General features: G+C 41.3%; 1 protein-coding gene across 3 annotated transcripts; it reads left to right on the forward strand.

The window, feature by feature from the left end:
• Positions 1 to 718: 718 nt before the first annotated feature.
• On the forward strand, positions 719 to 20,553 carry Ivns1abp (influenza virus NS1A binding protein). 3 transcript variants are annotated; one of them, XM_021640012.2, is made up of 15 exons: positions 719 to 858; positions 5,274 to 5,495; positions 7,000 to 7,128; positions 7,567 to 7,736; positions 7,831 to 7,906; positions 10,002 to 10,175; positions 10,740 to 10,865; positions 12,212 to 12,319; positions 15,750 to 15,879; positions 16,083 to 16,307; positions 16,803 to 16,924; positions 17,014 to 17,140; positions 17,218 to 17,349; positions 17,535 to 17,708; positions 19,234 to 20,553. In XM_021640012.2, the coding sequence occupies exons 3-15, from the start codon at positions 7,018 to 7,020 to the stop codon at positions 19,485 to 19,487; spliced, it is 1,929 nt and encodes a 642-aa protein (XP_021495687.1). In that variant the 5' UTR covers positions 719 to 858; positions 5,274 to 5,495; positions 7,000 to 7,017; the 3' UTR covers positions 19,488 to 20,553. The 3 variants fall into 3 exon arrangements, 2 of the variants coding, with proteins under 2 accessions (XP_021495687.1, XP_060220425.1); XR_009584591.1 differs by lacking the exons at positions 15,750 to 15,879; positions 16,083 to 16,307; positions 16,803 to 16,924; ... (2 more) ...; positions 17,535 to 17,708; positions 19,234 to 20,553 and adding an exon at positions 11,274 to 11,414; XM_060364442.1 differs by lacking the exons at positions 719 to 858; positions 5,274 to 5,495; positions 7,000 to 7,128; ... (2 more) ...; positions 10,002 to 10,175; positions 10,740 to 10,865 and adding an exon at positions 11,277 to 11,414.
• Positions 20,554 to 20,990: the final 437 nt, after the last annotated feature.

Below are 20,990 nucleotides of genomic sequence, written 5' to 3' on the forward strand. Positions count from 1 at the left end.
CGTGAACACGTTTTTATGGCGCGCAGATAATATCTCTTCAACTGTTTTCACCCCCTCACTGAACCCTCACCCAAACCAAGCCAAAAGAGGGGCTGGTTGTTCTGGCCCTCCTCTCGGACTTATCCCTTCTTCTTCCTCCATTCCTCACCCCTCCACCTCCAAGGCAAAGGCTCACGCCAAACCACTGCCCGGGTCCCACAACAGGCAGATCCAGTTTAGGGTGGTTGCCTAGAAGTCAGTGTGACGCTGAGAACTCCAACCGCCACGTCGGATCTCTGGAGAAGGCAGAGCAGGTGAAGGGGCAGGAGGGAATCGGTTCCCGGACGGCAAGGAAGGGCGAAGCCAGGGTGTGTGGCACCGGAGGGGACGCGCGAGATAAGTAACACGAGGTGCCGCCACCCGCTCCCCGGGATCACCTTGCGCTGACCTACTTGAGCCGGGAAGGGAGGAGGGGGCGGCTAAGGAGGGGGAGCCGGGAGGTGGGCGGGGCCCTGCGCGGGGGCGGAGCCTCGGAGCGGGAGCTTCCCGGGAGCTCGCCTCTGATTGGCCCAGGCCTCCGAGCCGGAAGCGGCCCGGAGGCGTTGGCGGCAGCGCACGTGGTGACGTGCGAGGGAGTGCGGCGCGAGCGCGCGCGGTAGCAGCGGCGGCGGCGGCAGTGTGTCCGGGACGCGCGTGGAGGTCGGTCGCTCGGAGCCGCTGGGCGCGTCGTGGCGGCGAGCGAGTTCCTGCGAGTTCCCGGTGGCCTTCCCGTGTCCGCAGCCTCCCGCCTGGTCGACCCGCGCCCCTTCCCGCGCCTTCCGCCTGCAGCCCGTCGAAGCTCCGGAGATGAATTTCGCCATCTCTTTAGGGATGACCCAGGTAGCGCGCTGTCCGCGGGAGGAAGAGGGCGGGGTGGGGAGATGGTGACCGTGCGGAGCGTCCGGCCCTCCCGGGAGAGGCGGGCGGCGCTGGGGGTGGGGGGTCCCGCGCTCGCGCCGTTGCCGGCTCGCGTGGGCCGAGCGCGGTGGTCCGGGACCGTCCTCCGCCGAGGCGGGGACCGTCAGGCTTCCCCGCAGGGTGACGAGGCGGCCCGGGACCTGGCCCCGCGGGCCGCTTAGGAGGGTGACCCGCCGGAAGAGAGCGGACTGTGGGCACCGCGGGCTTGCGGGCAGCGTTCCCCGCTGTCAGAGCGGCTGCCGGCTGCGGGTCCGGGCTCCCCGAGCTGGGGCTGCCCGCGGCCCGCGCCTGGACCTGGGGAGTCGGCTTCAGAGCGCATCGGTCCCCGGGACCCGACGTGGGGTGGCACGGGGTCCCTGGTCGCCGTGAACCGCGGGGTCCTTTGTTCCAGCTCCACGTTGCCCGCTTTTCTTGCCAAGCGCGGGGAGAAGGAGGCGGGAGGAGCGAGGGAGCGGCTGCCCTGACGTGTCAGCGCTGAGTGACTGCGCCGCCGGCCAATCGTGGCCGGGGGTGTGCGGGCGCGGGCGCCTCTCTGTGCCCGCCGAGAGCGCGCCCCGGGCCTGCATCTCGGGGTCCCTGCGCACCGGGCCACCGGCTCCACGCTCTCCGGGAGAAATGGGTGGGGAGTACGCGGTCTGAACGTTCATCCTTTTTTGTGAAGGACCTCGTTGTAGGTTCCTGTTAGGAAGAGGTCGAGGAAGTTAACGTAAGGAAATCTGAACACACACACACTCCCGAACTTGAGAAATATTTTGCCCTTTTTTCTCAATACCATGTAGACAAATGATTTCGGACAGCAGGCATTTCCATCGTAAAGAAACGGACGACCCCAAAGGGAACGTTTTGATTAATGTCTGTTGTCAGTCGTGGAGGAGTTAGAACACTCCGACGTCAAATTCTCGGGAGTTTTTGTTGTGGCAAGGCACCATAGCTGCACAGTATGGATTCCATCACCATCATATTGTCTTTAATTTTAAGGCCGATGGTTGATTTTAGGGAAAATAACTGATGAGAAATAGTTTCAGGTTGAATCCTGCTAAAACTTGCATCTTAAAAATGTTAGAGACCTAATTTGCAAGTCTCGGTGTAAACACTGAATGGCTAGAATTGGATTGAAACTAGTAAATTCTAATGCCACCTAGCAATCGGCATATCAAACACGATACATTATATCAGACCTCGCTGCAGAGAGGCCCCGAGTGGCTTTCCTCTTGGGTTCCTAATAGGTAAATTCTCAGGTTAACTAATAGATATCCATTTCTATAGCCTTTGTCATAATTTATAGTTGTCTTCTGACTTTGTCCTTTCCAAAGATAAAGCATATAAGGTTTTATTTTAGGGTTAAATTAGTGGGGGTTGGCCCTTTGCTTTTAAATGGTGAGGTTTTGCCTTTCTTGCGTTTTAGGTGCCATGTGAATGTAGTTTTCAGTTAAGTTTCTTTGAATGTCTTTGGCAATGTAATGTAACTCCCAAAAGAATTCTTAGCTTTTTATCAGTGTGGTGGTATAGTCAGGTACTGCAGGTAGGAATTCTTGCAGGTTGAGTAACTTCCTACTTTCTGTTGGTGTTAAAAATATTATTGGAGTGTGTTCTGGGGTTTTACTTAACTTATAAATGTCAGTTGTCAGCTTGTTATTTCTCCAACCGTGCCACAGTATTCAGCATCGTTGTTCAGAGTCTTCATTTAAATGTCTGTGTCCATGTTTTCCCCAGGAATGCCCCCACTACACTTTCTCAAGCGACCTTTCTTTTTTTTAACCTTCTTAAGAAAAGATCTTATTTATTTATTTATTTTATGCATATTAGTACTCTAAGAGGGTAGTAGAGGGTGTAGATGGTTGTGAGCCACCATGTGGTTGCTGGGAATTGAACTCAGGACCTCTGGAAGAGCAGACAGTGCTCTTAACTATTGAGCCATTTCCAGCCCCAAACACCCTTTCTTAAATCAGTCCTTCTCCTGGTCTTCATACTGAGCATTGTTTAAACCTTAAAATAAGTTGGTTACTTCCTCTCCCACCATGTACCATGTGCATCCTGCAATCTACCATCTATTGAAACCAAAATAGCTACAGTTTCTGGAATATGTGTGCTGTCATACCTTCCTTTCCCCTTAGCTTGAGCTCTTTGTCCTGTCTGCCTCTGCTTGCTTTGGCCTCTGAAATGTTTAAGGCTGCGGAATTAAGCGAACTCCATTTTGTTCTAAGCATTTCATTCCAGTTTTCATCTGCCACATTTAGTGTTGCAAATGTTTGTGGCTCAGTGGTTAAGTGCTTGCCTGATATGCATGAAGCCTGAGGAGGGAGTTCTTAAATTACTTCATAATTGACTTCCTTGAAAAAAATTACCTTTAAACCTAAATATTTGTGGTTTACCTTGGTAATGTTTTGAAAATGTGATGTTTCCTTTTGCTTAGTGGAGGGTGGGGACTGCTATGCCTTCTGTTTTCATAGCTCTGTAAGTCCTGCTGGATTATATTTCACTTAAGCTAATCTTCTGGGCCATAGGAGTTCTTGAATTCTGTGTTGTAAAAGCAAGCCCCCAGTCTTCTTGTGCTAGCCACACTAAGGCCTAGAAATGTGGTTAACAGTATATATTCTTTTTGACCCATCTTAGTAATAAAAATGAACTGGTTCAAACTGTATCAAAATAAATTTTTATATTCTTACATGACTTTGGGATGTTTGAGCCTTGGTCTGGCTTTTGAAAAACAAAATTTCTCTCCATTTAAAAATATTGTTAGTTATTATGTTGTATATATGAGCTAAGAAACATGAAATTTGAGGATATTTTAAGTTTTTAAAAAATTTAATGTGTGTGGATGTTTTGTCTGCATGTTTGTATGTACTCCACATGGAGTCCAGAAAGCATATATCCAAGCTTACCTTAATGAATGTGAACATGAACTTTTCAGTACAAGCTTGCATTAACGGCAACATCATTTGGACTTGGGCTAGCTTTTAAATCAAATAGTTTTAATGATGGGCTGGTGATGATAAAAGGGACGCTCATATTAAGTAAGATTCTTTTCTTGACATTCTCATGTAACCTAGGTCAGCCTTGAAACTCACTATGTAACTCAAGTTGGCTTTGAACTCTGAATCCTCCCATTTCACTCCCAAGTACTAGGAATATTGTCCTGTGTGCCCATCTCATATGTTAAGATCTTAATAGGCAGAAAGTCCCATAGTAAATGAAAAGACTATTTTACAAAAATCAAAACAGTATTGTATAGATACATAATGTACAAGTGCCTATGCCAGAATTGCTCCAAAAATTCTTTGAAGTTTTCTCTTTAAACATTATAGTAATTTTAGTGAATCCAAGTTAGAACATCCAAACTGTCAAAATAATAACCATTTGGCTGGGAAGCTGGCTCTTCCAGAGGACCCAGGTGTTTTCCCAGCATCCATGGAGCTGAGCACGCTTAACTCCAGTTCCAGGGTATTCATGCCTTCTCCTGGCCTCTGCGGGCACTGCAGCATGGTAAACAGACACGGACAGGCAGAACTCAACTTCAAAATGTTTATACATCTCCAGCGTGCTCTCTGAGTTCATGGGCTGGGATTACCTGTTTCCAGAGAACATTTATTTTGTTAAAACTAGCTCTGTAAGAAAAGATAGAAATTGTAAAGCAGAAGAATTCAACATATGGTGGTGCGATAGAGTTGGTTCGGTTTTGATTTTAAGACCGTCTTGTGCAACACAGGCTGGCCTCAAAGATGAACAAGGCAGAGGATTTTCCTGGATCAGCACAGAACAGATGGTTCTGGACAATCATGCATATCTTGCTAGAAGGCTCTGAGTGTGGAGACTGGGGAACACTGCTTCTTCCTGGCTCTAAGAAACTGGTGAAGGCTTCACAGCCAGAAGAGTTCAGCTGTCAGGGGTTGTTTTCCAGGTGGAGAGGCGACGTGAAACAAAGGCAGGGGTTAAATATAAAACACTTTGGGGAGCGGGGTGTCTGCCTTACAGCAGAGTCTATGTCTGGGAATTGTGCTCAAAGGTGGTTTCCTGGCTGCTAAAGCAGACATCTTGTGTTTGCATATTAGCTGGAACCTAATAGTAAATAACTTTGAGTTAATGTTCTTAATTGTTCTATACATATCAGGCTAGCGTATGCCTCTTGAACAAGAAGAAAAGTCTTTTTGTTTTTAAATCACTGAGTATTTGTATTTTAAATAAAAAGGAATTGTAGTTTGTGATTTTTTTTTAATGTAGTATGAATATTTTTTTGCCATTTTTTTTTTCTACCTCAAACTGATTTGTTTTGTATGACCTCTTCTACCTAGATAGCTTGGTTTGTGCGAATATCTAACTTACATATGCTATTGTTACAGATTATGATGCATGATTATCACAGAAGAAATTCATGTCTATAGCTTTTAAGGACTTGATTACATCATTTTCAAGCCTGATAGTTTTGGAACCACCATTAAAGCCTAAGACATCTACCTTCACTCAGCCACCTGTCTTCATACCTTAACAAAGTGCTTTGTTTCAACACTCTGTCTCCGGATCATTTGCATTCTCAGTGACACATTTCTCGTCAGGAATAGTTGGTAAGTGAATATTCTGCATGTCTTTATTTTATTTGTGGAGTCAGGGGAGGTTCTTGGGAGTTGGCTCAGTGGGAAAAGGCATTTTCTACACAAGCTTGGCGACCTGCGTTTGATCCCTGGAAACCCAAATAAAGGTAGAAGGAAAATGGATTAAACAAAGTTGCCCGACTTTTACACACAAGTGATGGGGCATGCTTCCCCCCACCCCATGATCACCATGATGATGATGATGATGATGATGATGATGATGATGATGATGAAGAATGTCTTGTTAAAGACCCAGGTTTTCTGAAAACTGTACTGAGTATAGCCTTAATTTCTCTTATTGTTTAAAAGGGCAGAGGGGTCCCTAATCATTTGAATATGAAAACGTTAAAAAATTATTATACCGTGTGTTTGTTGTGTGCGTGCGTGTGTGTGTGCGTGGTATTGAGGTCAGAAGAGACAAGTTGAAATACTTAGTTCTTTCCTTTTACAAACATGTGGGCCCTGGGCCTTGAATTCAAGTCATCAGGCTAGGTATTAAGTATCTCTGCCTGATTAGGACCCATCTTGCAGGCACCTGTAAAACTTCCTTATCATTTCCTTTTTAACTTTTTGAAATTGAAATGTGATTTTTTTTCCCTTCTTTTTCCTCCCTTAGTTTTTGTTTCTATGACCTGAAGTCTCATACTACTGCTCTTTAACAGTTTATTTTATGTATTACTAGTTTTACAAGTTAAGTTGAAAACATGTTTTGAGAACAACAGGCTGGAGATGTAGCTCGTGGTTGTGCTTGCCTAGCATATTTGAGGCCCTAGGTTCTGTTCTCAGTGTTGTATATGGAAAATGGTGTTTTGCCAGGGATAGGAGTATGTGCCTGTGGCCCCTGCCCTTTGGTAAAGGAAAGGAGGATTGCAGAGTTCAGGGCCAATCTCAACCGTGTTCTGAATTTAAGGCCGGACTGGGCTATATGAGATGTGTCAAAAAATGAACATTGATTTATTTTTATTTGATAGTAAAGGAAGGACAGCAGCCAAGTCCAGGAAAGTGTAGATGTGGCTCTTAAGTCATTCGGTTATATAGGTTTGAGCAGGAGTGTTTCATTCCCCTCCCATCAGAAGGAATGTGTGTTAGACATGGAAAACTGGTTCAGGTTTTTGGGATATTCACTACAGTATGACTGATTATAAAAACTGAAGATCAAAGTCAGGATAAAAACATGAGCATCCTAAAACACTGTTGTTTCAGCTAGATAAATTTTTTAGTGGGTTGGTAAGATAGAATTTGGGTATAAAGATACTATTTTATGATTGAAAAAAATTCACCCAGCCATTCTTTTTTGAAACAGGGTTTCACCGTGTAACTTGGCTAACCCTGCGTAGCCCAGGCTGGCCTCAAACTCAGCAACCTGCCTGCCTCTGCCTCCCAAGTGCTGATATTAAAGGCATGCATCACCTCCTGAAAACAAAAAAATTTAAAAACTATTTACATGTGAAGTAACAGCTTTCTTTTTTCTCTTTAGCCAAATTTATAAGGAAAAATGATTCCCAATGGATATTTGATGTTTGAAGATGAAAATTTTATTGAATCTTCTGTTGCCAAATTAAATGCCCTGAGGAAAAGTGGGCAGTTCTGTGATGTTCGACTTCAGGTATTTAAAACCCAGTTCATGACCTTTTGTTGCTAAAAAGGTAAAAACCCATTAAAGCCATCAGTCGGACTCCCCCCCCCAACAGGCATTTAATGAGATGAATAGATTTTGTGAGATTTTATTTATTTTTCTTTATGTGTATGGGTGTTTCACCTGCATGTATGTCTTTGTACCACATGTGTGTAGTGCTCATGGAGGTGAAGAGACACAGGATCCCCTGGAATTGGAGTTACAGATGGTTGTGAGCCACCATGTGGGTGCTAGTCCTCTGGAAGAGCAGCCAGTGCTCTTAACCATTGAGCCAACTTTCTAGCTGTGAGATGACACTTTTTTTAAAAAAAGACTTTTAACTAGAAATATGAGACAAAGCAAGCTGGTATGTTAGCTGGAGAAGCACGTAGTCTACAAGACTTCTCATTTTGGTTTTCACTGTTTCAGGTCTGTGGCCATGAGATGCTAGCACACAGGGCCGTCCTGGCTTGCTGCAGCCCCTATCTATTTGAAATCTTTAATAGTGACAGTGATCCTCATGGAGTTTCTCACGTGAAGTTGGATGATCTCAATCCAGAAGCTGTTGAAGTCTTGCTGAATTACGCCTACACTGCTCAGTGAGTACCTTTTAAGTGAACTAGAAAAATCAGAGAATACCAAGTGTCTGTATTTTAAAGCCTGGTATTTATAACTAAACAATTTTTTTAATAGGTTGAAAGCGGATAAGGAATTAGTAAAAGATGTTTATTCTGCTGCAAAGAAGCTGAAGATGGACCGAGTAAAGCAGGTAGAGTATCACACACTGTGACAGTGGCAGAACAGTAGCGTGTTCTCTGGGTTAGAATATAGAGATTGTCATGAAACATTTAGTTAGGCACAAGGATTTGGAAATTCTGTCCCTTCTCTATATGAGTGTTGTTTTTTGACCCTTGGGCTTTTAGTAAGTAATGTGGAAGGTTTGATCACCTGTCCTCTTGGCTGGCAGTCTTCTCTGGCATAATGGTTGTGCCAGTCTTTCTCAGTGAATTTTCCATTCAATATTCTTATATTTAAATGACTTCTAAATTTTTCTATGATGACAGATGGTATTGGGAAATGACATTACACAAAATGCTATGTTTTTGCAATGTGTATATTTATTTTTGACAGTATGTTAAATAGCATTACTTAACACTGTAAGGTTACTACAGAACTGTAGTTTAGCCTTGACATGAACCTTTTGGCTTGAGCATAAGCTGAGATCAGTTTCAAGATTGCATGTTCACCCTGGAGCAATGCAAAAGAAATCTGTAAAGGAATTAAAGTGGCACAGTGACATTATCTGAGAGCACGAATTAATATGTGTATGTTCTGCATGCATGTGAGAAAGTGCCTGCAGAGACCAGAAGAAGACGTTGAGTTCTCAGAAACTAGAGTTAGCAATGGTTGTGAGCCACCTGCCTGATATGGGTGCTGGAAACCCAAGCTCAGTTCTTCTGGAAGAACACTTAGCTCTTAGAAAAGCAACAAGTGCTCAACCCACCCTTTTCTCCAGCACCCGCAATCATAGCATTTTTAAGCAGAGAAGATGGCTTTGAATAAGGGCCAGCCTTCTTTTTAAATAAAGTTTTATATAAAAGAAGGGCTATGTGGATTCTATGCTTCGTAGTTACAGTAACAAAAGTTAAACTATTGGTTCTCAACCTTTCTAATGCACTTTAATTAATTTAACTTTCTAATGAACTTTAATACAGTTCATGTTGTGGTGACCCCAACAAAAGTTAAAGTATTGGTTCTCAACCTTTCTAATGCACTTTAATAATTTAACTTTCTAATGAACTTTAATACAGTTCATGTTGTGGTGACCCCAACCATAAAATTATTTTTGTTGCTACTTCATAACTGTAATTTGGTTATTGGTATGAATTATAATATAAGTAACTGATATTTTCAATAATCTTAGGTGACCCGTGTGAAAGGGTCATTTAACCCCAAAGGGGTTGTGATCCACAGATTGAGAACTGCTGAGTTAAACAGTTGGAACGGACAATGGTCCAAAAACTCTAGTTGCTTTTGGAAAAGACCCAGGTTTAGTTGGTTCTAAGCACAGGATGGCTCACAACCATCTGTAACTCTGTCGCCAGAGTTTAAGGCCTTCTCGTGGCCTCTGTAGACACTGCATGCGCATGGTGTAGTCCATAGACACACATGCAGGCAAACACCCATCTACACATAAAGTGAAAAGAAGTGAATCTTTAAAAAAGAAGCCTGTGATTAGGCCAGCAGGTAAGGTGCTTGCTGTATCAAGCATGGTGAACTGGCTTCTAACCCATGCAAAATGCTGAAGAGGAGAACCTACTCTATGAGCCTACCTTCTAAACCCACCCCCTCACACACACGGTGCACATCATTTAACAGTCTAGTTTCTTCCTACTACAGATGCTATTTTTTCAAAATTATTTTCTAATCCTCTTACCTTTTACTACATTCTGTATGTGTTGTATATACACTCAGCTTTTCTGTCGTGTAGCCAGTTTATATCTCACTTTGAGAGAGCCTTACCTGACTGCACCCAGAACCTGCACATCTGCTGCTAAACAAGTTACAGTTTTGTCTTGACGGTTCTCGTCTGCATTTTGTTTGCTTTTATTTTGAGACATCTTGTTATATAGCTCAGGCTGGTTTGGGGCTTTGATTTTTTTTTTTGGGTCTCAGCCTCCCAAGTGCCCCAGATTCTAAGCATCTGTACAACACCATCCCCATACTTGTGCTGTTAAGTTTGATGCTATACCATGTTTAGTCTGATTGCTGGCTCATCTTTGTATTTCACATGTTGTTTATGTACTGACATTAAATATCCAGGAAACTATGCAAATGTTGGTATACTGTATTTCTTTTGTAAGGTCTGCGGAGATTATTTACTATCTAGAATGGATGTTACTAGCTGCATCTCTTACCGAAATTTTGCAAATTGTATGGGAGACTCCCGTTTGTTGAATAAGGTTGACGCTTACATTCAGGAGCATTTGTTAAAAATTTCAGAAGAGGAGGAATTCCTTAAGCTTCCGAGACTAAAGGTAAGGGGCAGGCCAGATAGACTGACATTGGCACAGTCTTTGGCATGTGAATAAGGGTGACAATAATGCTGATACATTGCAGTGATTGCTACTCTTGGTGTAATGGGTTTTTTCCTCCCAGTTTGTTTATTTCCTTTATGTAGGCTTACCGATTTCCTTGCAAATTAGAAAAGAATTATGGAATGTAACTTTTAATACAATATTTTTGAGAATTTAAAGTGTGCAGTATGTTTTTACCACATTCACCCCCAGATCCACACTCAACTTCATGTCCTCTCGAATTTCTTTTGACCTATATGCTGCTTTGTTACTGATGAGTATGGAACAACCCACTAAAGTGTGGTAGGCCTACCAGCAGCCACAACCTTAAAGAAACCTCGCTTCCCAGAAACCATCAACTACTGGTAGCACCTCAGCTAGTGGTGGGGCTCATGGGGGCTCATGACCTCCCCCCCCATACCCCAGGAATAAAACTTATTATGAAGCTGAACATTAACTGAGAACTAGAATTTCAAAGCTAATGTGGATATCACTGGTTTTTGTTTTATTTATTTATAATTCTAGTTGGAGGTAATGCTTGAAGACAATGTTTGCTTGCCCAGCAATGGCAAATTGTACACAAAGGTAATCAACTGGGTGCAGCGTAGCATCTGGGAGAATGGAGACAGCCTGGAAGAGCTCATGGAAGAGGTTAGTTTTAAAGTAAATGGGATCCAACAGTTCTTACAAATTATTTTTGCTATGACATGAAGGATTCCCTTTCACTTTTATTTTATAACCATGACCCTAAAGAATTTAAATTTTGCTATAGGTACCCCTAAGCTGAGAAACAGGGGGGGTGTCCAGGTGAGCTGAATGAACTGTTCAGTTTGGTCTTCTGCTTTTCTTTTTTGTTTTGTTTTTTTTTTTTCTTTTTTCTTTGCTTATTATGTGCTGTTAACTTTCTTTAAAGTAGCATGTAACTTGCTTTAGAAATGGGAGGTGGTACTGACATTTTCTGTAGATTCTTAATTTTTCTTCACAGGTTTTTACTTTAAGTTTGACAAGTAGGTAAAGCTTCTAATGGTTGTTCCTCCCCATTGGTTTATCTCCCCATAGGTTTATTAACAAAACTAGGATCCCCAAGACTGAAGAAGCGAGAAGAAACCTCGAGTGTATTGACACGTAAAGAAGCAGCAGTCCTGCCCCAGTTCTCCTAAGAAAAGTCCGCTGTGGGCAGAGAACGATGATGATTTAACGGTGTTTACTCCTTTACAGGGCTCTTCCCTCTAAGGCTTGTGGTTTTCAATGGTGTTGTTCATGTAGTCAGTTAACTTGGGGCTGTTTTTAAAAGTACACAAGAAAAACAAAATTGGATGGAAAAGTTGGGACTAGTCCATGTGTTGGTTGAAGCAGTGGAGTAACTTGGAGTGTATCATTCCATAGAAGCCCTCCACATTCACTAAAGCTTACTAACTCTGTTAGGCCATAACCACCATCACTGCATTCTAAAAGGGCTAACAGATGCTCTTTAAATTCTGTGACTTCTTACTTGGGAGTCAGATACATTGTTCGTGTATTTGCATCTGTGCAGGAAGATTGCAGCTTGCTTGAAGTTTTGCATTTGTTTTTTTCTTTATGTGTTTTTCTTGACATTATCTACAGGGGAGAAGTGTGTTTATTCAAACAGTGCCATTTATCGTGAAAGGTGTTTTATTGTAAATATGTATATTTAAGAATCTCTGTTGTACTATGCCTTTTTCTCTTAATGTCATACAATAGAAGCTATGGAAACAATGAAGATTTCTTTCAAGCCAATCAAGCCAAGGACTCTTCAGCCAGTATTAGAAGATATTGTATTTGATTTTGATTTTTGTTTTGGTTTTGCTTTTTACATTTTTACCACCATGACATGTGTTTTTCTTTACTTCGGGATCCTGCCAGAGTAAGATGTCAAGACGCACACTGGAGGTTACCTTGAGGCGGTTGTGTATGTGCACACTAGCGAGTAGCCATGGTGACAGTAGCCACATGGGTGTTCTGTTGCTGTTTTGCAGGTTCAAACCTTGTACTACTCAGCTGATCACAAGCTGCTTGATGGGAACCTACTAGATGGACAGGCTGAGGTGTTTGGCAGTGATGATGACCACATTCAGTTTGTGCAGGTACACATTGCACAGTCTGAGGTAACCTCAGGTTAAATTTAACTGGAGAACTTTGTAGTGTACTTAAATTTCCTTTAATAAAGGAAAGTGGACAAACTTCATTGTTATAACTGGACAGAGACATTTTTGGGGGAAAACAAGCATATTTTAGAGCTACCAGCATTTTTACCACACCAATAGAAGCTAACTCAGCAAATTAGATAAACCCCATTTACACCTTTTCTCTCAAAATACCGTTCAAAACTAGTAATGACAACAGCAGTATATCAGGTTTTTGTTATTTTGATTCAGTGGGGTTTTTTTTTTGTTTGTTTCTTTATTTGTAACACGCATGACTAATAGGGCCAGTTTTAAAAAGATAAGAGTTGACTTAGATTGCTGATGGCTGTGAAAGAAACTTTGGCTATTTCTTTAATTTCTGAAACTCCCATGAAATAGAAATGGTATCATGATTTATAATGTTAAGTTATATGATGTTGAACGCAGAAATGGTTGATCGTGTCTTACTGTGTGAACTAGATATCTCTCAGGCATATATTTCAAAACAATATAGTTTAATTGTCCTGATGGAATTACTTCTGTAGTCTTTTATTTAAATACATAATTCAGATACTTTTTAACAGTAGAGAACAAACAGTGAAGTGTATAAACAATTTTAACCAATGGTCACTGACAGAATACAGAAAAGAAATATCTATTGTTTGTGTGTTGGAAATTAAACCCAGTGCTCTACATATGTTCTTCATGCCTTCCAACACTGAGCAACATCCCAGTAGCCCTATAAATTATGTCACAGTGAGCTGGTCACTAAACCATGGAGCCTTTCCCTTTTCAGTCACAGCCCTGTACTGTCCAAAGAAACATTGCCCTAACTTGGGACACAAACATATTTTTCCTGTGTTTGGAATTTTTATAAAAGAGTCATGCAATATGCATTTTTTTTTATTTGATGTTTAGCTCAGCACTGTGAAGTAAGGATATGGAGAGTAAACCCAGATCATGGAATGTTGTCCTTTAAAAGTTGGGTCAATTGGTAGTGTATAGACTTTTGTGCTTATGTTAACAGATGGTAGCTGTCTGTGGTGTCCTGTTACAGTAGTACTATTTCTAAAGAATTTGGGGTCTTGAATTGGCCAAAAGCCATGTTTATATCTGTACTTGGAGCATCTGGGGTTGTTTTCTCTGTTGATTATAAACACTGTAAGTTAAAGTAGCCTTTCCAATGGTAAAACATGCCAGCAGACTGTGAAGCTTGATAGGAGGACACAGCATATCTAGCTTCTGTTACACGACCCTATCAAGGTGGTAAACAGTACAGTCAAAGAAGAGGCCTCTACCGGAAGAGGGCCTAAGGGAGCCTGTGGAGATGTGAGGGAGAGGGCAGAGGAGAGTAGGCTTAGGACGTAGAGGATTTGTGTTAGACAGTGGTAGGTCATCTGTGCAAGGGTGCTTGCTCGGTGGTTGGCAGTCTAGTCTGAAAAGTAGGCATGCACAGCTAATGCTTTTTTCCTCCCAGTGACAAGATTTTTTTATTTTTTTCTTTTAAATTTTACTTTGCGTGGCATTGGGGATCAAACCTAGGGCCTTTCTATATGACAGGCAAATGTTCTACCACTGAGCTACATGCACAGCAAGGAGAATTTAGACACGAATACTAAGTGATAAGAATACATACATTTGAGAATGTTAATAGTGAAACATTTTGAAACAGTTTAGAGAAGTGTGGTCATTTCTGTTTCTAGTTGACATTTGTTAATCATAGGAAATGGCTAACTGTTGACTCTGGGCCATATGATCCCAACAGTTTGCATTTTTTAACTTTCCAAAATTGTTGGCTTGGACTTCACTTTTTTTTCTTTTTTTCTTTTTTTTTTAATGGTCAGACACAGATGGTAGATAAAGCTTATGAGAACAGTTTGTAGACTATTGCAGGTAACAGTTTAAGTTTTCAAGAATGGTGAGCTTAATAATCTACGGGTATGGAGGAGAGACATAGATCTCCAAAGATTGAGGGTAGGTCTTAATAGTATTTTAGGAAGGTTTGAGGAGATAATGACAGTGTGTGGTATTCTGACCTTTCTGTCTTGATAAAATCCTGAATAGAGATCACGGATCAGAAAAGGTCGTGCCGTAGGTTTCAGAATGGGAAAAGCAGGTTGAAAGGAAGCCTGGAAGGTAGGAATGTGATTAGAACTCACTCAAACTGTAAAAGCTGCCTATGAAGAAAAGTGTGGAAGCCAAAGAAATTATAGGCTCTCAAATCACGGAAGTCTAAAAGATAGGAATGCATTCTATTTGTGTAAGAAGCTATATAAGGATTTGTGTATCAGCTGTGCCCGTAGTCTTTAGTGATATAGTGTACATCACATTCATGCTCATTTTCAGTTACCATTCATATGTTAGAGCGGTTTTATTGCTGTAAAGCCTTTTGAGTATAAACATCACCTATTTCTTATTTTGTGATACTTTGAACTCCTACCCCCAGATTGAGGTAGACATTTTAATGTATCTTGTACTAATTTTCAAAAATCAGAATATTTTTCTTTGTCTTTCTATTGCTGTTTGTTTCCACCTGCAGTGCAAGTTAGTATTAGAAACTGTACTTGTTTGTGCAGTCTGTACCTGGGGACCAGAATAAGTGGGTGAGCAGAGTTTGCCAGGTTTTGAAGTGTGGCGCCTGTTCTCTTCATGGTAGACATTTTAAGGCTCAGTATCACTCTGTAGCTCAGGCTGTGATGAAAGGTGTGCACCACCATCAAATCCTGAGTGCTGCTCACGATTCTAGATGATCCCTTCTCTTGGAAAGCCATCTACAAAAGAAGGTCATATACAAACATACTAATTCTCAAAGAATCATTTGTTCCTGTTCCTGTATTACAGTTTTGAGGATGGTTCTTTTAGTATTAATTCTGATTGCTCTGTATGTTTAACCTAAAACATACACATATATGCTTCCAATTGACACTCCTTCCCTGCAAAATGCTTTCAGAGAGGTTGGCAGAATCTGTGTGGACTCACTCTTTGCTGGCATTGTATGAAGGATACTATTCTAGAGAGTTTGGTTAGGTTGACAGTTTCTTGCACAGAGCAGATGAGATGTTTTTTTTTTTCTCTTCCTTCCTGCTCCTACATTGAGATATCATTCTGGTGCTTGATCTGTGACTTGTTTTTTGAGTTAAGTTCATCTGTTCATCTTTTTCTGAGCATAGAGTTGTATAAATGTAGCCACTTCATTTTAAGTGATAGTGTAAGTGTGGCGGTAATTTGTCAGCTGGAAAGTGTTGGTTTGTGTTCAGTTTAGTGTGCTGTGAGTGTGCTGTGTAGGCGGAAGGCGCTCAGTGTATTGGCAGTGTTGCCCAGTAGCTCAGGAACAAAGGTACAACAGGAATGCTTCTGGCTAGGTTTCTGTAGCTGCCTTTTGATTTTGCAGAAAAAGCCACCCCGTGAGAATGGCCATAAGCAGATAAGTGGCAGTTCCACTGGATGTCTCTCTTCTCCAAATGCTTCAATGCAAAGTCCTAAGCATGAGTGGAAAATCGTTGCTTCAGAAAAGACTTCAAGTAAGTTTGTCTTCAGTTTATCTATTTGTAAGGATAGTTGTCAGTTTAATACTTGGAGATTGACTAGGGAAATACTCAGAGCAATGACAAATGGAAAGACATAGCAACGTGTTCCAGTCTGGAGACGGGAATACAATTCAGAATCTCTAACCATCCCAAGTGTTAATAGTTCCATGGTAAACACAGAGCTCTTGTGTTCACAGATAACACTTACTTGTGCCTGGCTGTGCTGGATGGTACATTCTGTGTCATTTTCCTTCATGGGCGGAACAGTCCACAGAGCTCACCAACAAGTACTCCAAAACTGAGCAAGAGTCTAAGCTTTGAGATGCAGCCAGATGAGCTCCCAGAGAAGCCCATGTCGCCCATGCAGTATGCGCGGTCTGGGCTCGGGACAGCAGAGATGAATGGCAAACTCATAGCTGCAGGTAAGAGCAGAACAGTGAGTGGGACACACAGCCTGAGATGAGTGTTTATATTGACTTGGGACGAGAGGGTCAGTATGCTTTATTTCAAGACAGAAAACATTCCTGTTGAATATCCTTGACTTTGGGTAGAGGAAATCATTGTTTTAAATTAAAACGGGTGGTGTGCTAGGGCTTGCTAGGCCAAGTGTTACAGTATACCCATTGTTAGACTACATAGTAAATAAACTTCTTAATTTCAAGCCAGAATAAGCAGTTTGCTCATACATTATGTTACTCCTTGACTATTAGGAATGTTTAGTTAAATGCTTTTCTTATAGGGTTCATTACTTAAAGACATCCTGGTGGGGTTCTGGTGACACATAATTTTCAATCTTAGTCCTTGGAAGGTGAAATAAGAGGCTCATATCTGTAAGACCAGCCTGGAATACATAAGAAAATGTAGCCATTCTGATTCTGTGTCACATTTTAGGCAAACTTTTATGATTCTTTTGCCAGGTGGCTATAACAGAGAAGAATGTCTTCGAACAGTTGAATGCTATGATCCACACACAGATCATTGGTCCTTCCTTGCTCCCATGAGAACACCAAGAGCCCGCTTTCAAATGGCTGTGCTGTTGGTAAGCACATTATGGTGCAAAACAATTTTTTAGCTGTTTTTTTTCTTAGACCTTTCCAGGAGAAATTCTCACTTAAAATTTTGACATAGGGACAACTCTACGTGGTGGGTGGATCAAATGGACACTCAGATGACCTGAGCTGTGGAGAAATGTATGATCCAAGCATTGATGACTGGACCCCTGTTCCAGAGTTGAGAACTAACCGATGTAATGCAGGTAATAAAACTTATGAGACAGGTGGGGCTTAGTCGTGTGTGGTAATTAAGTTATTAATATGTTTTACACCTTCCTAGGAGTGTGTGCTCTGAATGGGAAATTGTACATCGTTGGTGGCTCTGATCCGTATGGTCAAAAAGGCCTGAAAAATTGTGATGTGTTTGATCCTGTAACAAAGTCGTGGACAAGCTGTGCTCCTCTTAACATTCGTAAGTTGTTTGGTCTCTTGTTTTGTTTTGGGGGACAGGGTTTGGGCATGAACCCCTGGCTAGCTTGGATTTTTTTTTGCAGATGAAACCGACTGCCTTGAACTTGCAAGACTCGTGAATTAACAGTGCATATTTACAGTGTTGATGGCTTTAGTAATAATTCTGGTTTGCCTTGATTTTTATAGGTAGACACCAGTCTGCAGTTTGTGAACTTGGTGGTTATTTGTATATAATTGGAGGTGCAGAATCTTGGAATTGTCTCAACACAGTAGAACGGTACAATCCTGAAAATAACACGTGGACTTTAATTGCACCCATGAATGTGGCTAGGCGAGGAGCTGGAGTCGCTGTTCTTGATGGTAAGTATCTAGGTTTGGACAGGCAAACAGTACAAAGTGGCAAGAGTTAGTTCCAAAATTCCAAGAAGGGTTACTTAACACACTTGTGTACAGGGCCTGGTGAGATGGTTCAGCAGGTAGAATGCCTGCTTTACTGCAAGCAGCCCTGAGTTGGATCCCCAGAATCCATGTTAAAGGTGGAAGGGAGGAACGGACTCCACAGGTGTGTCCTCTGACTTCTGTATGTACTGTAGCATGTGCATACCCTCACCGTGTCATACACATAGTAATTATGAATTTTTTTTTTTTTAATTCAGATACATTCTGTCTCTTGTGACACAAAGGGATTAGGGATTTCCCTCCAAGTGTCTGATAGTAACTTAAATATATTCATTCACCCATATCTTAGTGGGTATTCTTAACCATGTTCCAAGTTTCCCTCTGTGAGCTGTATTTGTAAATCGGACTTGTATTAATTAGTTAACATCATTTGGAACAAAGCTGAATCTTAGACAAACTGTGGCTCAGCTCGTGAGCATGACAGTGTGCTGATAGTAGTCAGCAACCTCCTGCCCCAGGATCCTCAACCTTTGTGAGCCCTGTCAGTGTAATTACAGCTGTGTACATCAAGCTGGTTAAGTGATTGCCAGAAGCAAGAATAATGAATCTGAGAATTAATGATTTTTTTTTCCTGTAGAGTTTACTGCTGACAGTTTTGTTGCAGTATTTAACTATTGTCTACTTTGCATAGATGTTTGCAAAGTCATAAGTGTGTCTGGAAGAGATGTCTATACCAGAGATCATATGCAGATGAAAGTGCTAAAAGTTCAGTCATTGGTCTGTTTTCTGTAGCTTTTGTGGTGCTAGTTTGATCCAGGGCCTTACTTCTACTGGGCAAGTGTTCTACCATTGACATATGTATGTATCCCGGCCCCTCCTATAACTTCCCTTAACATATAGAACTATGCTAGTTTGTCGTATCTTTAGGCAAGTTTTCAACCTTTATGTCTCTTACTTCATCTGTGAAATGACCGCAGTAGTAATTTCTAGAATTGTGGGAGATTGTAGTAAAGATGGTGCAGTTTCTACCCTTTTTCTCCTTGTGGTCACCTGAGTCTCCAAACAAATGGATTCTTAGCCATTTAACTCCTCTTATATCCATGGATTCCTTCTTAGCCATTTAACTCCTCTTATATCCATGGTTTCCTTCTTAGCCATTTAACTCCTCTTATATCCATGGATTCCAGTATCCTTGCCACAGTCATACAGATCTTTTCTTTTTATAAGACAAGATCTTACTATGTAGTCCAGACAGACCTCAGACTGGTGTCCTCCATCTTGGCTTCACAAGTGGTGACATTACAAGTATGTTACTGTGCTTTGCCCACATAGGTATTTACTTGAAACTTTTTTTTTTTTTTTTTTTTCCTTTTTAAACAGAAGAGACAGTCATTTCTCCAGAAGACTCACCCAGAGTTTGGGAGGTTTTTAATTTTTGTGTTTTTTTGAGCCTCTTTAGACTGACTGTTGTGTGTTTCTCTTTTAGGAAAGCTGTTTGTAGGTGGTGGCTTTGATGGTTCTCATGCCATCAGTTGTGTGGAGATGTACGATCCAGCCAGAAATGAATGGAAGATGATGGGAAATATGACTTCACCGAGGAGCAATGCTGGGATCACAACTGTAGGGAATACTATTTATGCAGTGGGAGGATTTGATGGCAACGAGTTTCTGAATACGGTGGAAGTCTATAACCTTGAGTCAAATGAGTGGAGCCCTTATACAAAGATTTTTCAGTTTTAACAAATTTAAGACCCCCCCCCACCAACTAACAGGCTTAGTGATGTAATTGTGTTTAGTAGAAGTACACTTGTGAATATGGAGGGTGGGGATAGATGTTGCTAACAGCAACACAAAGCTTTTGCATATTGCATATTATTAAACATGCTGTACATACTTTTTGTTTGGAAAGGAATGCAAAGATGAAGGTCTGTTTGTGTATTCTTAAAGACATCTTTAGTTATTTTACTTTTTGAAGGTTGATACTGTAAAAGAATAAACCATGAATTGATTGGGAACATCATTTCAAGAAGTCCCTGCTCCTCCACATTTGTTTTGCCGATTTGCACATTAAATGATCCTTCCCTCAAATCTGTCTTCAGGGGCAAGAGAGGTAGGGTTTAAAAGTAGGCAGTTGGGTTTTTTAAGGGCCCTTTTTCAATAACTGGAACACTCTATAACAAGATACTTATTTAAATAGATAACAATGACTATTTTTGTTTTTATTAAAAGAAAGTTGACATGCCTACCAATATTTAGTCTTTTATGATTACATTTTTATAACTTTTTATATTCTCAGTGGAGTGCTTTATCTGTTGAAGTAAAATGTGACAGATTGACATTAGTAAAGCAGAGTGGCAATCGAAAGGATACAGAGCGGGGTGTTTCAAATGCTCAGAATACAAACTTTAGCATTTGCCGCAGCTATACTTTTTTCTTTTCTATTTGACAGTGCAGTATCAATGTTTATTTGGATGGAATTGCGGAACAGTAATATAGTAATAATTCAAGCCTGGGTTTGATGAATTACTTAATTTACTGAGAGTAGGACATTTAACCTGTCTTTATTTATCATTAACAAAACAGTTGTAAGTGGAAGCCTTTGATTGACAAAAATTAAACTGCATTGAGTTTGTGAATGCACCCTTTTCCAGAAGTGTTTTGTTCAGCTTTCTTACCTGGATTAATACTGGTTGGCGTGGCTGGGTGTCTGATGTGTAGTGCTACACACCTAATTTATGGTGCCCAAATGAGTGTATCCTAATGCTTACTGCAGATGCAAACACATTAAAGGTACTTTGCAGTAAAACCTTGCACTGTGGGATTAATGTCCAAGTGTTTGTTAATTCCTTACAATGTGGATTGTTTTTTGGATTTTCCTAGTAAGGATGAGCTTACAGTATCAGTGAAGAAGACTTATTTGTCATATCTGATGTGGGGCTTGTGTTTCACAGGAGCCCAGTCAGCCAGCTGGCATAAGATGGCTATGTGGCTGATGTGGGGTTAGATTGTATTTTATTCAGCTGTTGGACTGGTCCTTTGCCACTTCATTTCTCTGGTGTACAACCACCTACCTTAAAGAAAGGTCTACCTGTTGTGTGTAGTTGTTTCCTGGTTTGTTTTTTGATTGAACTAATTTGGCAGGTTAGCAGATTTGATATGCCCTGTTCCTTATACAGAGGAATATATAATGACTTATAATGACTGTTCCTTATACAGAGCTGTATTCTGTTCAGCTGTGAAATA

This window comes from Meriones unguiculatus, chromosome 11, assembly GCF_030254825.1.
Source record: "Meriones unguiculatus strain TT.TT164.6M chromosome 11, Bangor_MerUng_6.1, whole genome shotgun sequence".
Classification (NCBI taxonomy): domain Eukaryota; kingdom Metazoa; phylum Chordata; class Mammalia; order Rodentia; family Muridae; genus Meriones; species Meriones unguiculatus.